Source organism: Raphanus sativus, chromosome 4, assembly GCF_000801105.2.
Source record: "Raphanus sativus cultivar WK10039 chromosome 4, ASM80110v3, whole genome shotgun sequence".
Lineage (NCBI taxonomy): Eukaryota > Viridiplantae > Streptophyta > Magnoliopsida > Brassicales > Brassicaceae > Raphanus > Raphanus sativus.
This window is the reverse complement of record NC_079514.1, coordinates 16,855,638-16,869,714: the sequence shown is the minus strand read 5'-3', so window position 1 is coordinate 16,869,714 and position 14,077 is coordinate 16,855,638. Positions and strand designations below refer to the sequence as shown.

The 14,077-nt window shown below is 30.0% G+C and overlaps 1 protein-coding gene across 1 annotated transcript; it reads left to right on the top strand.

Moving 5' to 3' along the window:
* The first annotated feature begins 9,462 nt into the window (after positions 1–9,462).
* On the top strand, positions 9,463–12,647 carry LOC108855383 (calmodulin-binding receptor kinase CaMRLK). The gene is made up of 2 exons (XM_057009131.1): positions 9,463–10,979; positions 11,929–12,647. The coding sequence occupies exons 1-2, from the start codon at positions 9,608–9,610 to the stop codon at positions 12,546–12,548; spliced, it is 1,992 nt and encodes a 663-aa protein (XP_056865111.1). The 5' UTR covers positions 9,463–9,607; the 3' UTR covers positions 12,549–12,647.
* The last annotated feature ends 1,430 nt before the right edge of the window (positions 12,648–14,077 follow it).

Here is a 14,077-nt window from a genome sequence, read left to right as displayed (position 1 = left end):
TCTATGTTTCTTTCTCTCTCTCTCTCGCCTTTCTTCTCGTCTTTTTTGCTTTGTTTATGTTCTGTTTTTAGGAGTTTTACTAGAAATAGAATACTTCTTTGTGTATATTTGGAAACTTGTTTCCGAAATGCTATGCAGTATAATCTCGCTTCTGGTTCCGACACATCTATCTATGTGTGTATGTAGTAGCCAATAGGTCAATTAGTTTACTTTTTTAGTTAATGCCTTTAATTGGAAGTAACACGTTGGGAAGTCCATTTTGACAAATGGATGTATACGAAAATGAAGATTTTATATTGGATTTATTTTTCTATCGGACGTTATCGATTTTTCTCAATATTTAGTTGTGTTGTAAGTTGATGAATGAAACTATTTACACACACACATATATATATACAAATTAATTAAAGTTATTGCATGATTAATGGAAAAAGTAAATCAATAATGGCTACGAAATGTGTCTTAAAAATATGGGTCAGACTGCTTATTTATAAAGTGGTAAGCATTTTTAACAGTTACAAAAACTACCAATCAAATTCAATGTACTATTTGAACTGGAATCAAGAGAACACAAATAAAAATAAATTTGAGTTTCCAAATAGCATTATAAATTGATGGAAAAAAAACTTGACACATGCATTTAGTGTCAAGCAATGTTTTGAAAACCAGACCGGACATCGACTCGGTGAAGCTACTGGTTGACTGGTTAGACCGGTTCAACCAGTCGAACCGGGTTTTTTATTTATATAAAAATATATATAATTATATTTATACTATATAAACTTTACTTCTATATATAATACTTTCTCTATTCTTTTTTATTAACTCCAAAAACAACAAACATAAATCTGATTACTATGTAAACTAAAAATTAAAAAAAAACAAATGATTTACAGCTAAAACAATCATATTTATTTATTTTTACAACTAACATTTCAAATTTTAAGAATATGGTAAAATAAAAATAGTATATAAGAGTCAAAAATATATTTTTCATATTTTTTCTTAGAAAAATAAAAAGTCAACTAAATAGTGATAGTTGAATACTAATTATAAAATATTAAATTTTAGGTATTAATAATTAAAAATATTTAATTATATGTTAATTTTTAAGAACCAAATTTTAAAATTAAATCGGGTCACTGGTTTTACCGGGTTTCAGCCGGTTTTACTGGTTTTTATCAAATCCGGGTTTTAAACCAAACCGGACTCGGCTTCTTCAGCGAGTCACGGTCGGACCGGTTCGACCGACCGGTCCGATCCGATTTTCAAAACACTGGTGTCAAGTTAAAGATAATAAAGAGTAGTATGAAAAGATACAATAGAAGGGGAGCTTAGGTTAAAGTTAGATGCATTTGCACTGCTACTGACCATTTCCTAATAAATTTCAAAGAGGAGTAGAAAACAAACATGATCATCATAACTTGGTTAATAAAATCAGAAATTGGCGGTATAGAATGTACTCAGTTATATTAACTTATTAATGTTTCTTTTCTTGGAAATCAGACATGGTTTATGTCATTATCATTGTAATGGTATCAAGTTTATATCTTCTATGTGTTTGCTTACACAATTTGTAAAAACAAATTAACAGCTGCAAATAAATGTAGCAAACAGATGCCAGATAATGTATGTGTAGATCCAAACGTGAGCTTTCTATTAAAATTTGACACCAGACAATAGAAAATCGCAATGATGTACTAATTGGTAGAAAGGTGATTAGTCCTATTCCACATGACTAGCTCCGAAATTTAAGTAACACATTAATTATAATTAACAAAAAAAAGTTAATCAGGATACTTAACGTTGCTATTTGTATTCATTGTACATGTTTATTGCCGATAAAGGTCGGTGATATCGTAAGTCAACGTAACCTAACGATCAAGATTTAAATATACACAAACTAAAAAGGCTTCCACTTTTCATGAAATTGAACTAAATGGTGTTTTTGATGGTTTACCAAACCCAGCTAACAAAATCGTACTCCCTCCGTTTCATATTATAATATATTTAAGGAAAATTTGTTTGTTTCAAAATATAAGTAGTTTCCATTATTCTATGCAACTTTTACTTTATTGAATATAGTGTAACCAATCAAATGATATAAGTTTATTTATGATTGGTTTAACAATATTTAATTTATATATCAAATGATATTTATAAAGTAAATAATATGTTTTTTAATCTTTGTGCATTCAAGTAAAACTACTTACATAAAAAAATAGAGGGAGTATTAAACATCATTAAGAATACCAGTATTTAAATCAGTGGTTTATATGGACCGTACGTTTCGATAATAACGTGCACGTATCACGTCACACTGGTAGTTAGCCAGGTGTGATTCGTGTGAACCAGAGTAATTACTCACAATTTTATTCATGTAACCTTTTCTCGATTGACACTCAAGAAATGATCACACATACACACGCACATAATAAATCATGTAAGCTTCTGTTTTGAGATTTGGGCTTCCTAATAAGGGAAGGAATTAGATTAATGCATGAATCGTTTACGTGAATGCAGAATCCTGGACAATTGGGCTACTTTCATATGGGCCTATAAATTCAAGATAAATGAATCAGGCTAGGCCTACAAACGGCAAGCTCTAGTTATAGCTCCAGTCAAATTTTTTTTTTTTTTTTTTAGCTCCAGTCAATTTAAATGTATTACTAGTCAATTTTTACATTTTTATACATTGAAATTTATTTTTCAATAATTAGTGCTATATATTTAAGATATCGTGTAATATAACTAAATATATTCAAAAGATCTAAAATGAATCGGGTAATATGATTATTTTGATACACTATCCGAATCCGTTTTTAACATATTGGTTATTTAGATAATTTTACGTTTCTATACATCAAAACCGTACTCATCCAGATCTGAAATGATCCAACTCAAAATCCAACTCAAAATCCATACATAAATTTATAATATTGAAACATACATAATTTTAATACAAAAAACAAACAATACATGAAAGAAAAAACTTGTACCTAAATCAATGTTCATATCTAACTGATTTTAATAAAAAAAAATTCTTTCGATGTGTTTGACTAAATTAAATGAAATAAAAAAAATTCGTTTATTTAGTAAATTATTAAATATAGTGGAAATTTAAGTGACGATAAAAGTAACCTATTTTATTATTTTAAGTTATTATTCTATTCACAAAAACAGATTTTTGAATTATGTTTTTGACTACGTAATTTTCCAACGAATTGAAACTAAAATAAAAAATGTTTTAGTAAAACAAACTAAATCTAACTTTTAATCATATATAAAATCTAATTATTTATATTTTTGATTTTATACTTGGCATAAGTTTATATTGATTAATTAATAATTAAAAACCTACACACACATATAAGCACATGGACCAACCGTGTTGGAGGTGGGGTGAGAGTGGTTTAAGGAATAAATGATAAAATAAAGAATGTGGATTAACTTTTAGGTTGGGTTGCTCAAGGAGAATGTGAATATGTTTAGATACTTTGTGGAATATTAGTTGGCATTCTATGGATCTTTTTGTCTTGGGATTTAGTGGATTTGTTTGGAATTTCTCGATCTCATTCTTTCTTTAGTTGTTATTCCAAGGTTATTTTAGTATAAATCATATCATGTGTATTCAGGAAAAAAAATCATATCATGTACCATTACTTTATACTTTACAAAAAAGTTTACATGTTTTTAGACGGATAATACTCTCGACTTATTATTATGAAGAAGACGACTCGAAAGCAAAGAGTTTTCCGCAAATTCATCACTTACTAATCAAAAACAAAACCCCAAAATCATAAATTTCGTTGTTGTTCTCAACACCAAGATATTAACACCAAGGTTTATCACTTTTATGATGATAAACCTAAAAGTGGATTAGTAATCAACCGCGTGCAGTTTTGGATTAATAATTGGGAAATTGGATGAGATAACTATAAAAAACAATAATTCATTAACTAACTAAAATCATACTTTCTCTCCTTTTTTTATCTTCCTATTTCTCTCTATTTTTTCTCTACAAAACTAAATTCTCTTTTTTCTTAGATATTTCACAAATAAGCCCAAAATAATTTTATAACGGAACACGAAAATACATATTCTTGAAAATACTTTTCAATTTTGGCATGTGATTATCGATTGTAGAGAAAATAACTACAAGATACTAACAGTAAAAAATGTTACAACAAAATTTGAGGCAGCCGATTCCACTGTTGTACATCTATCCGGAATTGGATATTCGAACGATACCGAACTAAAATCACCATAATCAAACCAAAAACTAAATGAGTATCTAAAATTTTAAAACATAGATTTGTACCTAAAAGTATTGGTTATATTTATTTTCAAAATAACCAAATATTTTTAGAATACTATTTATCAACTAAATTATCAAATCTTTTTATCCAAATAGTTAAAACTATCTGAATTAATCAATATTTCTATCCAAATAATTGAACGACGATATCATCGCGTGGACACTTGCTCTCATGCTGTCAGGGTGCATCTGTCTGGTATTTTTGGTAGGTCCGTGCTTTGATTATTCGAGCGAATATGTGGTCTGTGTTGGGTTGGATCTCAGAAGCTGCATGATCTGTAACTTTTAGGTTTGAAGTTGCATATCTCTCGGTTCATGAAAACTGTCTCCTCGTCTCTGACCACGATCATTTCCAGCTCGCTTGGTCTTTTCCTGATCCGCTATTTAAATGGTTGCTAGTCTAGTTTTCCCGCCACAGTTTCTTGTCAATGTCGTTTTTATTGCATTGTATAGTAATTTTCCGCATTTCACTATTCGTTATGTAATCGGTGTTAAAGATTGAAAATTTAGTATAAAATTTTCATATTTTACCAAATAAATAATAATTGAACTACCCAACATTTAATTTGAAGCCTCGAATTGTCAAACGTTTTTTGTCCATATTATCTAAAATTAACCAAAGAAAAACGAATCAAACTAAAACCAATTTGAAATTTATTCTTTTTCTAGATATTAATTGGTTATTAATTTTGTTATCTAAATAAAACCAAGACCAAAAATATCCAAACTAAATTATATAAATAACGCACGGTTCCTAAATCTTTAAGAACATGAAATCGAAATATCCCAATCATATCGCATCAAAAACCAAATGTCCTTACCTAATTGCATATACTACTATTTACTATAATGCACGAAATACCGTCCACTATAACATTATTAAACTATAGTCTTTCCCCAGCGGACGTTTTTTCCTTAATGTCATAAAAGATTTGCAAATGTTTGAAATTTATAACACTGATAGTATTAAATTCACATAATTCGACGCACCTTTGAATTTGCGTTGTTTCTCATGGGAATGTTTTTTGGACCGCAATACCACACGATTATCAATACAATCGACCTATATGTGGTTAACTTTAATAACGTTGAATGTAAATTCTGATACTTCAGTATAAGTATATAACCGAAAAACTAGATCAATGTTACTTTATTTTTGACGTCAACTACTGCACCATTATTTACTTTCAACCAAACCAACAACAAATAACTGATCATAATAAATACAAGCATTTATTATTTATTACAAGGAGAATAGAGAATTACTATTAGTAAATTCTTAAAACACTTTTTAGTAAGCAGACTTATATGATACCAAACTCACAACACGAATGAAATTAGATTGTTTAATGAACTTGTAAGAAGTCATAGGGTCCACGTTTCTATTTCTCATCAGCATATGCATCAACTACCCACACGAAAGATGAGGCAACAACCATACCATTTGCTTACTTCACTTGAGTTTCAAAACCTTATTAGATTTTGACCGGAACCGTAAAGATATTTGTTTAACTTATATATATTTGTTGTATATAATATTTAAGGGGTATTCAATTCGGTAAAACCAAACCAATTATAATCGAATTAAAATAGAGAAAGTAGTTTTGATTTGGTAATACTGAATATATCGAGAGATTGCTTTTAAAAAACTGTAGTATATGGATATAGTTTTGGTATATAAACCGATCAAACGAATAAACAGATTAATTAAAATATAGTAGTACAATTATATGTAGATTATATAATATAATTAATATATAAAAATTATTTTATTGATATTATTTTCATATTTAAAATGTTAATTTTATTAATTTAATATTTTTAAATTAAACGTTTTCTATTTTTATCAAACTAAATAAAGCATAATTTTAGTTTTTCGTAGACAAATTTGTATGTTGATATTTATTCATTTGATAATATTATGGTATTACTAATTTTATTATTTTTATTTTATGAATGTTACTATTGTTAGTAAATTAGTATGCTTACTAATTATTTTAAATAATAAAATAAAGCAGAAAAATATTCTAATTAAAAACTAAAATATTTATGTTTTAATAAAGCAGGCATCTAATATAATGTAAAATTTACAAAATGTTATAAAATATAAAATATAAAATCGAATAAATCAAAAGTTAAAAAGAATCAAAACAAAGTAGATATTTTTTAATATGGTAGATAGTTAAAAAAATAAAATACCAAAATAAGAAACAAACTGAAACCAAACCGAAATTCAGAACGAACCCCCAATTGAACAGTGTTAGATTATAACTGGATTACATTTGTATTGAATGTTTTTTGGTTTTCATAGTATAATATCTGTTTAAATGATTTTACATTTGTATTGATTATTATTTATAATATTTTATTTGTTTATTGTAAGTAACATTATTTTAAAAGTAAATTGATTGTTATATAACCCATTACAAAATGATTTACGTTTAGAATTATAACATACGACATCCTATAATTAAATTGATTTTGGTATTGTTTATGTTAATATGGGTTGATCAGATTTTAATAATGGCAACACAAACAGAAAATCATGTATGTAAATTAGGGTCATGTTTTGTGATTATTTAATATGACAACATTACAATTAATGCTAATAGTTAGGATAATTTAGGTTTACAGTGACATATCTTTGAAAATAAGTGGTAAGTTTTATGATTATTATTTATTTGTATTTCAGTTTTAATAGATTAGGTTGTTAACAAGACAACAATTTGAATGGTCCATAAATGTTACTAACTTGAAATGGTCCATAAATTATAGTGGTCTATAATTTTGCTATCGTATAATAATAGTTATAATGTAACTAATTTGAATTAGTCCATAAATTAAATAACACACTATTAAACTTGAAACCAGTGTTATTAAATCCGGACCGAACCGGTGGTCGCACCAGGTTCAACCACGAACCGGACACAAATGTGGGTTGGGTTAATGCCAAAACCCAACTATAATTGAACCGGTTAAAATCTCCTATCAAACCGTTAAAAATCCGTGAACCGTCGACCCAACGAACCGACTAAATCCTGGTTCTTGTATAAACCAAAAATTTATTAATAAAACAATTAAAATTTCTTTTTTAGAATAAAAATAGGATTCAGATTAATAAGGTAAAGTGGTCTCATATTTTTCTCTTGAGTCTTTGACATCTATGCAAGACTACAACTCACAAGGTATTTACGTATTGTTTTTGTTTCAAAGATTTTAAGCATGAAAAACTTAGATTTGAAGAAATCAATCATGGTATAATTTTTAATTTTATTTCATAGTATAAAATTTTAACTAATGTTTCTATAGTTTTATTTTTTGTAGAGGTGATGAAGATTTGGAGTGACAAAAACCCGGAGAAATTTAAATATTTTTTTTTGTATTGATTTGAGATTTAGACTATTACATTGTTCTATTACTTTTATTACATTTTTAGTTTGTTACTTTTTAAAAATTTCTAAACATTATGGTAATTGAAATATTTTATTTGATATGATCTTTATCTTTGTAAAAATATACATATTCAAAATATCATTAAATTTAGTTTAAACTAATCAAACCCGGATCGAACCCGATCGAACCACATTGACCCATAACCCAAAAAAAATCCGGTTTGTTTGCCGGTCCGATTTTAATAACACTGCTTGAAACAGTCTAAATTTAAATGAAAGTTTTTGTAGTAGATAAATTTAGAACTCTATTTTAACATAGTAGATATATACGCAATTTTGTTTGGCATATAAATTAAAACGTTGGTTGTTTTATGTCTAATATACTACGCCATTTTATTTCTGAAATTATATTTTATGAAGTATACATATTATTTGTCTCTGATCGGAAAAGGTTAAATTCCATATTTCCATGATTTCTCTTTTGATTTATCGGATACCAATCATGTACTTATCATCATTATCTTTACGAGGTTTTCTTATTTTTGCCTCTCTTTACTTTTGAAAAAGTGAAAGGCAAACTAAAGTTTCTATATACACATATCAATTATCTGAATCACTATAAATAGTTGATTATTTGACTCACTAATCTGAACATTGAGTTTCTATAACTTACATCTGTTGTTGTGAAAACAGTATCATTTCACCCTTCTTAATCCAAGACCTGATTATTAAAATAATTTATTTCATGTGTGAACTTTAGTTTAACTTTCTCTTTTTGTTAAAGAGAAAAGAACCTTATATAAAGACAATGATGGTAATAACCATGATTACAGAATCCTCTATAATCCTGTAATCGAAAAGAAAAATCATGGGGAATTTTCAAAAATACCATTTTCAAGGTACCATTATTCATCTTTACCACCACTAAAGACACATTTTCAAAAATACCTTATTTATTAAAATGGTAAAAACTCTTATATCTTTGTATTTATATGCTTTTCAAAATTCTAATCCCAAATTCTAAATACTAAACCTCAAATTCTAAACTCTAAACCCAAAATCTTCAACTCTAAACCCTAAACCCTAAACTATATACCCTAAATTCAATATCCTAAACCCTAAACCCTAAAGTCTAAACTATAAACCCTAAATCCTCAACTCTAAACCCTAAACTATATACCTTAAACCTTAAAACATTAAATCTAAGTCCTAAATCCTAAACCTTCAATTCTAAACCCTTCATTAAAAGTAGTGGTAAAAGTGGTTAGTGTAAACATGAAAAGTGATACTATGAAAATGGTATTTTTGGCAATTTCTCAAAAATCATTCAGTTTACCTTTAATGTAATAGATAAATAAATCAAAAATCTTATTTGGTTAATTCAACTAACTTATCTCAGTTACCCTTTCTAACAAAAACTAAACTTATCTCAGTTGCATTAGAGTGATAAAAGAACAGAACAAAACCGCATAACATTACTTTTAGATACATTTGTATTTTTTTTTCTTCATTTCACGTCATCAAACTATGTAAAAAACTAATCTCATTTCTATATAAATAATTGATGAAACTCATCATCAAATATATGAAACTAATAAATTTCCCACAGCTAATGTCAGCTCGCTGCAACATTCATCAAATCCAACACAATAAATATAATAAATCGAGTAATTTATATATAAAAAATTGACTTTTATTTCTACGTCATAATCCACGTCATCGTTGGCATTTTATTATCAACCGTATGCATCTTCATCTCTCTCTCTTCTCTGATAAACCTCACCAGCTCCTCTCATATACAGAGCAGAGGAAACAACCAAACCTTCTCTCTATTCCCCCATTTTTATCTTCCATGGAAGAACAATCATCTACATCAAAATAAGAAACTAAAGAAAAAATGTTTTCAAGACTGCTTCTCCTTCTTCTCTTCTCTTTAGTCTCTTTCTCATACTCTTCAAACGTTTCATGTCCTAACGGCACAGACTTCCTTCAGCTAACCAGAGCATTCCGTTACGTCTCCGGTTTCAACTCCTCCTGGTTCTCTAACTGCTCCGTCAACGTCACTCACATCGTTCTTCCGTCAAGAAAGCTAAACGGCACCGTTTCATGGACTCAGTTACGAAACCTCACGCGCTTACGTGTTCTCGACCTCTCCAACAACTCTCTCGATGGCTCTGTTCCTACTTGGCTCTGGTCTAAACCCGGTCTTGTCTCCGTCGATCTTTCACGGAACCGGTTTGGTGGTTCGATACGAGTAATTCCTGTTAACGGTTCGGTTTTCTCTTCGGTTAAGAATCTGAACCTCTCTTACAACCGGTTTACCAACGCGATTAACTTAACCGGATTCGTTAACCTCACAGCTCTCGACCTGTCTCATAACAGTCTCCGTGTTTTGCCTATTGGGGTGGGTTCTCTCTCCGGTTTACATCATCTTGATATCTCCAGATGTAAAATCAATGCCAGTGTTAAACCGATTTCCAGCTTAAAATCGTTGGTTTACTTGGATTTGTCGGAAAACTCAATGACCGGTTCGTTCCCGGTCGATTTTCCAAATCTCGACCATCTCCGGTTCTTAAACTTATCTGCAAACCGGTTTTCCGGTTCTGTGGGATTTGATAAATACCGAAAATTCGGCAAATCGGCGTTTTCACACGGCGGCGATTTCGTCTTCAACGTCTCCAAAATCCCGACTCGCCACCGTCTCCATCATCTCCCTCATCAGAATCCGCCGCCACGTCATCGAGCCGTCAAAACGAACCGTTTTAAACGCACTCCGCTAATAATCGGCTTATCTTCTTCGTTAGGAGCTCTGTTTATTCTAGTCTTCGTCGTCTCTGTGATTTTCATCCGGCGCCGATTGAGATCGGCGAGGACGAAATCGAGATGGGCGATCTCGAGTCCCGCACCGTTGGATTTCAAGATGGAGAAATCTGGACCGTTCGCTTTCGAAACGGAGTCCGGTTCATCGTGGGTGGCAGACATTAAAGAGCCAACGGCCGCGCCGGTGGTGATGGCGTCTAAGCCGTTGATGAATCTGACGTTTAAGGATCTGATTGTTGCCACGTCGCATTTCGGAACGGAGTCCGTTATATCTGACGGCACGTGTGGTCCTATTTACCGTGCCGTTCTACCTGGAGATTTACACGTGGCAATCAAAGTGCTTGATCGGATTAGAGACGTCGATCAAAACGAAGCCGTTACGGCGTTTGAAGCTCTTACTCGGCTTAAGCATCCAAATCTTTTGACCCTCTCCGGTTACTGCATCGCAGGTACTGATTAATTATTTCCTAGTATTTGTTTTTTTCTTTCTTACTAGTTATGACCGGAGGTCTTGAAATTGACTTTTAAACCCCAGCAGACGTAGTAAATAAGTTTATTTTTATGCATATACGCTAAAAAACTGACAGATATTATGGTCAGGAAAAATTCATGCACAAAATTAGAAAGAAACAGCTAACTCTTTTTTTTGAAAACAATGAATTATTGAACTTACATATAAATTTTATCAGTATCCTCTGAATTATACTATTTGCTTAGAATTTTCTGGCTTAGTTGCTGGATTAAGCTTATTTTAAACCAAATATTTGGAGTTAAGACTAGGATTTGACTATATTTTCCTGTCATTACTTTTTGATGGGTGCTGATATTTCAAAACAACAAAATATCGAGGCGTAGACGTCACTTTATGAATTTTTGTCTCTACTTTCACGGGTTTCTGGAAAACCCATTAATGAGGCATTAAATGCTGAACGGTGTCGTTTGCATTAGGAGTATGTATGTGTATGCTGTACAGACGAAAAAGGTCAGTTGCATGATAATGATACGTCACATAAAAATCTAAATATTTTTGCGCCATGATTGCAAATTTTATGAATTTTCGTGACATTGACGCGAAAATGTATATAATTATTCCAAAAAGTTACTCAGAAAAAAAGTAATGTTTGTGTGATAGATTTCTTATGACTTATTTTAGGGTATATCATTTAGCCCTTTTATGATTGGACCAGGACGACTTAGAAAGTGTACAGACAAGTCACATCATTTGTTTGGGAGTCGATGAGATCATAGCTTGTCGGATATTTTCAGCAATCTATGAACTTAAGAATTATGCTATAGTTATTTTTTTCCTGGTCTTACTTAAGTAACAATTTAATATTAATTGAGTTATACGTACACAAAAACAGAATAACAAAAAAAAAATTTGCTTTGTTGTTTCAGGAAAAGAGAAGCTTATATTATATGAATTTATGGCTACCGGAGACCTTCACCGATGGCTTCACGAGCTCCCAACAGGAGAAACCAACGTGGAAGATTGGAGCGCCGATACATGGGAGAGTCACGTCGGAGATTCATCACCAGAGAAAACAAACTGGTTAATACGTCATCGTATCGCTATTGGAGTTGCACGTGGTCTAGCCTATCTACATCATGTTGGTACCACTCATGGTCACTTAGTCGCTACCAACATCCTCCTAACCGAAACCCTAGAGCCAAGAATCTCTGATTTTGGTATCAACAACATAGCAAAAACAGGAGACGATGCTAATGATAACAATTTAGACTTCGATGTGTATTGTTTTGGAGTGATTTTGTTTGAGCTCTTGACCGGAAAGCAAGGGAGTGAGGAACATGTGAAAGCAGTTCGACGGTTGTTTAAGGAAAGGAGAGGAGAGGAAGCTCTTGACTCGAGATTGCGGTTAGCTTCTGGAGAATCGGTTAATGAGATGGTCGAGAGTCTTAGAATTGGTTATTTCTGTACGGCGGAGACGCCAGGGAAACGGCCAACAATGCAACAAGTGTTGGGTCTGCTTAAAGACATTCGTACCGTTTCTCGTTGAGTTAGGAAACAAAGTGTATTAGATTTTCGGATGTTGTTAATTATGGACATATTGTGCGAGATAAATGCGTTTTGTCAAGCTATTATATGTTTTTGAGCCTATGTTTTTGTTTGAAACTATAGGAAACAAGTTGTACCAAACGCAAAAATTTATTTGCCAAAAAAAAAACTATAGGAAACAAGTGTTGAAAAATTACTAATCTTGTTCGTTAATGCTCAATGCGATTGTTCTGTTTAATATATTCATAAACTGACATGTTTTCATTATCAAATTACAAAAGATATTTGTATTTTTTTGTCAGTATTTAAGTTCTTTCTTAAATAGTTTCACAAATTGTAGAGATAAAAACATATTAAAAGCTAATATACTTAGATTATTAGTTAAATAGTTTAGACGTTTATTAATTACAACAATATAATAAATATTATATATATATGCATATTAAACATAGATCATCCTTCATGAATCATAAAATTCATATTATTTTATAAAATTTATATTATTGTAATTTCTGAGTACTAAATTAGATATTTTTTCTTGTTATAATATTATACTCTATTTACGTGATTTAGAATTTTGGAGGGTTTAGTGTCTAAAAACTACCTAAAAGCATCTTCAAAAAGCCTACAAACTCTCAAATTTTGAGGATTTTGACTCTTCAAAAAACCTTCAAATTCTTAAATTTTGAAAACTTAAAACACTATTTGAAGTTTCACTGTTCACACCCTTAAATAACTGTTTATTTTTCAGTTTAGTTCCTATGATTTGTAACTTACATATAATTGTAATAAGAGATATAAGATAAGCATCTCAAACAACCAGTAAAATAACAAAAAAATAATAATAATCGGTTTGAAGAGTTATATGAAAACATTATGGAAATAACAATAGTGAGTAATTTGTATTTTTGTTTTTATGAATTAATGTGAGTTTTATATTAGTATTTTATGTATTTTTGTATTATAATAAATAAATTTATAAATATTGTTTTTTCATATTTTTAATGTTATTTGTATTATTTATCTATATAAAATTTAGTGATTATAATTAATTTATATTAAAATTGAGGACTAAAATGCAAATTAAATAAATTTTAAATATAAATTTGAAGTTTCATTTTGGAGCATCCCACTCTAAAACTCTCATTTTGAGAATTTTTAACCTTCAAAATAAGATTCATTCTTAGCGATACTCTAAGCGATCGCCTACACAACCGCCTTGAACATTTTTTTAGAACACTCATATTTACTCATGAAACGTGAAAGTTTAATAGTGAAGTTTTGTTTGTTTGAAGGATGAATCTTGTAAGACTTCGCTCATGTATTTGGGTGAAAATAATATATTAGTGTATAAGCCTTTCTTGAATACAAATTATAAAAATATAGAAAATTCATAAATTTATACAAAGAAGTATCTTAATGTTGTATTAGATAAATTAACTTTATTGAAACATACTAATAGGAATTAAACTATTTATCCAAATATTCTAATCACAGATTATCATGTTTTGGAGTCGTATAAGTGTATAA